At 37.3% G+C, this 8,323-nt stretch overlaps 1 protein-coding gene across 2 annotated transcripts; it reads right to left on the bottom strand.

The window, feature by feature from the left end:
- Positions 1 to 830: 830 nt before the first annotated feature.
- On the bottom strand, positions 831 to 7,984 carry LOC113348942. 2 transcript variants are annotated; one of them, XM_026592858.1, is made up of 2 exons: positions 7,672 to 7,984; positions 831 to 5,228 (listed from the first exon to the last, which is right to left on the bottom strand). In XM_026592858.1, the coding sequence occupies exon 2, from the start codon at positions 3,586 to 3,588 to the stop codon at positions 2,341 to 2,343; it is 1,248 nt and encodes a 415-aa protein (XP_026448643.1). In that variant the 5' UTR covers positions 3,589 to 5,228; positions 7,672 to 7,984; the 3' UTR covers positions 831 to 2,340. The 2 variants fall into 2 exon arrangements, with proteins under 2 accessions (XP_026448643.1, XP_026448644.1); XM_026592859.1 differs by having other exon boundaries at positions 831 to 5,235.
- Positions 7,985 to 8,323: the final 339 nt, after the last annotated feature.

Below are 8,323 nucleotides of genomic sequence, written 5' to 3' on the forward strand. Positions count from 1 at the left end.
ATATGTGACTACATTAACCAAAAGAACATGATAGTGTAGACGTTCATATACTCAACACAAGAACTTGTGGAATATATGAAAACTCAATTAAATTAATTACAAGAGAACCTATAATTAATCTAATCGGAATACAAACAAATAACCAAATTAATCACTGAGGTAATCAATTTAATTATTTTGGGCTCAACATAAGAGATTATGGAACCCCGACTAAGATTATCATGGAACATGACCATCTTAACCGCACATGTACTCAACATAAGAAAGAAAACTTATGGAGTACAAAACTAAATAACCAAGGATGATTAATTTAGTTCTTAACGCTCAACATATAGCATCTTACGGCACAACCAACAAAGCCAAGGTTAATCGACTTAGTTGTAAGGTGCTCAACATAAGACACATAATGGAGCCTTCACGGTAAAACATAATAAAATGGATCAATGAAGATCAATACCGTGGATAACATACAAGGATCTATTCTATCTTTGCATCATTAAATGCATAACAACATAATAGACTTTATCCTTGTCATACAAAAGATTTTAATCCTATTTTCCATCAAATACATGATTGCATAGGCATAACTTTTGTATATGTCAAAAATCCATTCGTCCTTTCATCAATACGAATATCAATTCATGAACAACTTTACTTTTGACCGCAATATGGGACCTTCAAGTTCACGCACGCAAACAATACATATCCCATAAAAATATTACAATATAACAAACCAAGAAAATACTGCAATAACAATCATCCTCCAAATATTTTTAGAATAAACCTAAAAAATAACATAAGAAGATGAAAACAAAAATAGCTATGTGTAGTCACAATTTTCGCTATTCAAAGCATTAGTTATTCTTCCAACTAATCCAAAAAGAAGACTTACTAGGCATATAAGAAGATGTATTACTCATCACCTTCATCATCGGACACTTTCCAAGTTGCTTGAATTGAGACCAACTCTTCCTTGAGCTCGGGACACTTGGTTCCAATCAACAACCCTTGATCTTTTAAGCACTTCACTCTTGCATTTACCTTGCACACTCCCTTGTAGACCTTTTGAATAAGCCTCAAGGTGGAATGGTCTTCAACATCAAGAGGAGTACCTCTTTGTCGCTTGCGAACATTCTCCCTTATACGCCGAAAGGTGCATGGATGAACAAGTTTGGGAACCCCAAGAGAATTTCCAATAAAATCAAGTCCACGATCATGGAAAATTTGGATAATTAAACAAGGATAGCCCAACATCTTGATGTGAGAGGTCATTGTAATCATTTGAAAGATGATAAAACCACAAATGTCAAGATTTCTATTACCGGATTTCAAGGAAGTAGACTAATTCCGCAAACTCATAACTCCACCAAGAATACTCAATAGTGGATGGACAAAGGTTAGAGATACCGAGTTTTCCAAAAGCTACTAAATCAATGCTAAGATCATTAGTATGAAACTTTCCTTGACTCCAAACAATCTTCTTTCCACAAAGTCCAATAGAGATATCATCAAATGATGGACGTTCATCATTTGGTCTAGGAAGTCGTACGTTACCCAACGAAATTTTAGTAATTTTTGAAACTGTATAAGAGCTGAAATTAGAAGAGTTTTGAGTTCTTCCAGTCAGGTGGTCGGACTATAGGAGCTGAAATTAGAAGAGTTTTGAGTTCTTCCCAAGCACGCACACAAGAATCATCAAACACAAAAGAAACATCTTTACCAAGTAGATTACACAGTGGCCTTGAGATCTTACTGAAATCTTTAATGAATCTACGGTAGAAACTAGCATGGCCTACAAATGATCTAACCTCCCTCACAGAGCGAGGTTGCGGCAAGTGTTGAATGAGTTCAACTTTATCCTTATCTACTTCAATGCTTTTTTCAGAGATGATATGTCCTAAAACTATGCCTGAGTTCACCATAAAATTACACTTTTCCCAATTCAAAACCAAATTTTTTTTCTTTACATCTAATCAGCACATGAGTGAGATTGTTCAAACATTCATCAAAACAAGATCTAAACACAGATAAATCATCCATAAAGATCTCAAGGAAATTATCTATCATGTCCGAAAAAATGCTCATCATACAACGTTGAAATGTGGCGGGTTCATTACACAACCCAAAGGGTATACGACGATAAGCAAACGTTCTAAAAGGACATGTAAATGTAGTCTTTTCCTGATCTTCAGGTGCAATATGAATCTGATTGTAACCAGAAAAACCATCTAATAAACAATAGTAACTATGCCTAGACATGTTACTAGACAACGAATCATGAACCAAACTTTCTATCATATTGATTTCATGCACATCATTATCATCATCAAGATCTAAATGTTATTGGCTAGCATTAAAAACATTCAAATCCACAGTCATGTTACCAAACGACAATTTCATCACTCCATTACGACAGTTAATGATTGCGTTGGATGTCGCCAAGAAGGGACGTCCTAAAATGACAGGAATGTGACAGTCTGGGTTCTGCACAGGCTGAGTATCTAAAACAATGAAGTCCAAAGGAAAATAGAACTTATCAACCTTAATCAAAACATCTTCTACCACACCTCGAGGAACTTTGACGGATCTGTCCGCCAATTGCAGAGTTATAGGTGTTGCTTTCCACTCTCCAAGACCTAACTGCACATATACCGAATATGGCAGTAGGTTCACACTGGCCCCTAAGTCTAGTAACGCCTTATTGACCGTATGGTCACCTATCTTGCATGTGATTGTGGGACAACCTGGGTCTCTAAACTTAGGTGGAGTCTTGTTTTGAATGATAGAACTTACCTGCTCAGCTATAAAGGAACGTTTGTGTACATTAAGCTTGCGCTTTTGTGTACACAAATCCTTGAGGAATTTAGCATATGCAGGGATTTTCTTAATTGCCTCAAGAAATGGGATGTTGACTCTTTTGAACATCTCTAACATCTCATTGTAATGGGTGCCTTTCTTCTGCTGCACCAACCTTTGAGGAATTGGAGCAACAGGAACATTAGTTGGCAAAGAAACATCAACATCAGTAGAATTTTTAGATTTACAAACATGCTCAGATTCATTTTCTACAATGGATGTTTTCTGTGGCGTTGTACGCAATGATGAGTCTGACTCAGACTCATTGGTATGTGGTACGCCTACATTATTATCAATTACTTTACCACTACGAAGAGTAGTAACAGCATTCACATGTAAAGACACATTGCAAGTATAAGTACCTGCCTGAAATGCACTCTTAGGATTTTGTTGAGGCTGACTTGGGAGTTTACCCTTTTCCCTCTCATTTAGTGCATCGCAAATTTGACCCATCTTAAGTTCTAGACTTGTAAAACGTTGGTCAGTCGACTTCTGAATTTGCAAAAGATTTTGGGTCAACAGACCGACACTTTCTTCAATGCTAGACAATTTTTTCTCAGCAGGGTACTGTGTGTACGACCTGGGGGTTTCTAGGGTGTGCATACCCTTGTGTGTTTCCTGATGTACCCCCTTGTACAGGGCCCTTGGACCATGAAAAGTTAGGGTGGTTCCTCCACCCTGGGTTGTAGGTCGGTGAATAAGGGTTATGTTATTGCTTTTGATACAAAACATGGGCCTGTTCAAGTCTAGATTCTTGAAATGCAAGTATTTCTGAGCAACTGTCCACTAGATGGTCAGAACTATTACATGCAGCACAAACAGAAACCTCAACTGGGTTACAAGAAGTACAAGCGACAAATTTTATATTTTTCTCCAAATCTAAAGCCTCAACTATCCTAGCTAGAGATGAAATTTTAGCATTACCCTCAAAGTCACTCTATATTATGAACACTACCCCTGTTGGTCGACTTCCTAGGTTCTCTAACAGACTCCCGTTGCTGAGTTTTCTCGGCAACTTCATGTAAAAAGGTCCATGACTCATCGACACTTTTGTCAATAAATAAACCATTGCATATTGACTCAATTATTGTTCGGGTGGCAACATCTAGACTTTCATACAAAATTTGCACCAGTCTCCATTTTTCGAAACCATGGTGAGGACACTGAAGCAATAAGTCATTGAACCTCTCCAGGTATTTAGCTAAGGTCTCACCCTCTAATTGCACAAAGCTATTCAGACTTTGACGAATGGTCGCAGTCTTGTGATTTGGGAAGAACTTTTTGAAAAATTCCTTCGTAAGATCATCCCATGTCCTAATTGACTGTGGTTGCAGGGCATAGAGCCAAGATTTGGCCTTTTCCTTCAAAGAGAAGGGAAATAATCTCAATTTCAGGGACTCTTCCGGCATTTGAGTGAAACGCAAAGTCCCACAAATCTCTTCAAACTCTCTTACATGATGGTAGGGGTTTTCAGCTTCAACCCCTCGAAACACAGGGAGCATATGTATCGTGCTCGCTTTCAATTCAAACTGACCAGCAGTTTCTGGTAAAACAATGCAAGAGGGGCTGGCTTGCCCTCGTGGGATACATGTAGTCCTTGAGACTGCGGGGTTGGATTGACTCCTCATCCATTGTCTCAGGTTGGTCAGGTCTTTCCTGAAAAGACACGGGAATCTCGACTACGTACTCTCGCTGAATTTTAACTAAACGATTTGTATCGTCTCGAAAAGACACAATCATAGCCTAGCATGCACATCAGTGAACATGTTATAACAATCAGACAAGCACGCAACTCACAATACAAGGAAACAAAGATTCGAGAATCAAAAAGCTAGTTCTGAGAACTGGTAAATGCACATGGAACTATTATGCTATGCTGATCAGCCAAGCAGCAAATGCACATAACTCTTGCAGAATCAGTAAGTTTCAAAGTTTAGATAGTTCACAGAACATAACAGATTCAGCAAGCGAACATGCGACTCAAGTATTACTGATTCATGCACAAAGGTATCAATCATACTAGTTCAACAGATAGTCAGGATATATCACAGATTTATGCTTTTGACAATCAACTTCAGGGATGAGTGCACAAATATTGCCAAGATCGACTGAATAGTCAGTGATATAATAATAAAGCTAGCAAGCCGTTTACTCACAATCACAGAATCATGTATACAAATGTGTTGCAGGGGTTTGATGATGAAGTATCTAGTGTAGTTTGCATGCGAGAATGTTGTATCATTCAAGACAAAACTATTTAAGTTGAGGAACGATACCGCCGGTACAAGACCGGGTTTAGGCACAACCTACAGGTTGTCTCCCTCTTTTTTTTCTCCTCCTTCTTGGGTTTGCACATCAGAGATTGCAGGTACCTATTAACTTAAAGCAAAGAAATTCAGTACTCAGAATTATACAGCTGAAGCAATGATACAAAATCACTAATACTGAAAATTTCAGACAAGGGGTTCTGCAATATGAAGTGGTGGGTTTGGTGACGGTGCTATGAACAAGCTTCGGAAGATGCTCGTCAGATTCACAATTCAGAATTCAGGGTGATGACAAATTCTCAGCGGTAGTGAACTAACAAAGCTATGTACACAATTGCTGAGACTCCAAACACAGGTGACAGAAAATCCTTAGAAAAATCTAAGTTATGCTGACATGTTACCTTCAGAAACAATGCAAGTGCAAAAGGGACAAGAAGCAGTTACATGAGAATGCAGTAACAAGAAGCAGTTACTGAAGTTCAGAGATTTCAGTAAGGAGAATGCAGTGCTGCTGAGATGTGACGAGTCAAGCCTTGCAGCTTTAATGTTCAAGTGCAGGTGATAGTATTGTATCAATGCAACAGTTCTCAACAGGGCAATAGAAAAAACAATGTTTACAGACTGCAATATGATTTCTTCACTGATGCTTCAAAAAAAATTTAGAATGATCCTATTGATGTCAATATATTACAGAATTAAGCTACAGATTGTAGTAAGCTAGAGACAGAGAAAACTGAAAAGTATAAATCTAACAATTTTACAACACTGAACTATAAACACGACTAGATAAAGATGCAGACAACTCAACAAGATACGCTATAAAGATGCAGCTAAACAGAATGCCAATGATAGAAAGAAAAATTATAGCTAAAATGCTACAGAACAAATCTACAGCTAAGATGGATATATTACAGGTGCAGATTATGAGAACAAATGGGTTAACTGAAAATCAGTACAACAACAAAGCTACAGATGATATACTCTACAGAGTTATACTAATGCTACAAAGAGATTATGTGAAAAATAGTTACAGACTCTCTATCCTAATCAAACTTATGCTAACACAGTAGAGAGAACAATAGTTATGCAGGAAAATTAAAAATCCAGATAAGTATATACAGTTTCAGTTGTCTTAACTAGATGCAGAAAGGGATTAAAGTTAAACTACGATGGCAGGCTACAGATTTGTAATGATATTATAACGAGATGCAATTTGATAAACAACTACAGAATGTGATACAATGTGAGAATAACATGTACAACTTTGAATTACAGAACAGAACTAAGTTATGAATGCAACAACATGCCACAGATTGTAGTAATCTAATGAACTGAGAAAGAAAGAAAGAAATAAAAAGAAAAACTAGCTAATATGCGAAGAAAACTTGCAGGTAATCTAAGTGAAGCAGAAATAGAAACTACAGTGGAATACTAAAGAGATGAGGCGAAGATTATATATACAGATGGTTGAAACAACTAAGTGAAACAAATGAAGTAGACAAGCTACAATCTAAAACTGAAACAAAAAATGTACAGAACTTGAACTGAAATCAGTAAAGTGGAAAAAAAGAAGCAACTACACCGCTACCGAGTCCCCGGCAGCGGCGCCAAAAACTTGGTAGGACTGGAAAACCTACAATTATATTATCCGCAAGTATACGGTGTCTACAATGTAGCAAACAATAAGCACGAATCGTTCCCACAGGGACTTGGTTGGTGTGAAGTTGAATTTATTAAACCTAACTTATACTGATTCCAATAAGAAGTAACAAAGGGGAGTTTGTGTGTCGAAACGACAAGATGCTGGCAAAGATTAAACTAGAAGATTGAAATAGAAATATGGATGCAATGAGAGTTGAAAACAGTCAACTAAGAGGTACTAGGGCAGTTGAGTCCACCGCTTAACCTCTACTAGAAATTCAGCTACAAAAATTGTTTTTTTCCCTTATAACGGATCAGCGGTGAAGATACGAGTCTTTCGCCTTTCCTAAGGGGTTTCATAGATGGATAGTTCAACGTCAACTAAAGCATTAATCGCTAGTATTAGATGTATTCTTACATCACAACTAATCAAAGATTAAAGGTATCAATTAAACATAAGTTGATGCTACAAAATACAGGCGTTCTAACAACCTAGGATACATGATATACTAGGTGAAAGTAGTACATTGCAGATCAAAAGTTAAACATCTCTTAACTCAGTAAAGCACAATAAGAACAATAACTAAAACATGAATCATCTAGTAGTAAGTTAAGGGCTTCATCTATGCCCTAGGTAAGAATTTAGAACATATTGAGAACAAAAGGCAAATAGAATTCAAACATAGATAATCCCATTGATGAAATTGAAGCCTATTATCTTTCAAACTGATTCCTCAAAAACACTGAGCACAAATGAAGTTACTTAAGAGTATTTTCAACCACACTTCACTGCATACTTTCTAACAAAACACAACCCCCCATTTATACACAGATTTTCCCCAATTTTTAATCCATATTCTCAACAGAAACATTATAATATTTGGGGATTTTGTTTCTCGAAACTCACCACTTTGCAAGACTCATCCTTCATCTACCGCCACTGCACTTATCCTCATCCATTTGAATGATGTTGATGATGTTTGCAGAAAATAAAATCCCTAGCTTATCCTATGAGTCAAAGCCTAGGGCTATGACTGAAATGGTAATGGAAAAGGTAAGCAACTAGTCTTGACAAGGTAAAAGTGGTGATAGAGGTATGGGTTTGATGGATTTGACATGCTAAGAAAATCGTGAGATAAAGATAAGTTGAGTGAATTTCTGGGAAAGAAGAACACAGAGAAAAACTTGTTTCTCGTGTGTTAGATCGGGTTGAGATGAATGATGGCTAGGTACTCTGGTGTAAAGCATGAATACTTCGTTTTGGTATATGAGAATGGGACTTGGACCTGGCTTCTTTCTTTAACTCCCAAGATGGGTATCACTTGGATTTCAGCCCATTACTTCATTTCATGACTAGAGATTTATTCGTCTTAAGCTTCTCATCCACTAGTAGGTCCATTAGCTTCACAAGTCTACTGGCAACCTGGCTCCGTTGCACGCGTCTGTCTAATACTGACTTTGTATCTATCTTGATAGGGCATTGTAGCTCCACTTCCTTCATATTCCATGTTCAGACCATACTTTCCATTCCCCTATCATTACAGAACAAAAATTAGGAC

Source organism: Papaver somniferum, chromosome 2, assembly GCF_003573695.1.
Source record: "Papaver somniferum cultivar HN1 chromosome 2, ASM357369v1, whole genome shotgun sequence".
Lineage (NCBI taxonomy): Eukaryota > Viridiplantae > Streptophyta > Magnoliopsida > Ranunculales > Papaveraceae > Papaver > Papaver somniferum.

Bases quoted from the DNA above. Each gene is read 5' to 3' on its own strand.
- LOC113348942 (XM_026592858.1), bottom strand. From the start codon at position 3,588: ATGTTTTGTATCAAAAGCAATAACATAACCCTTATTCACCGACCTACA.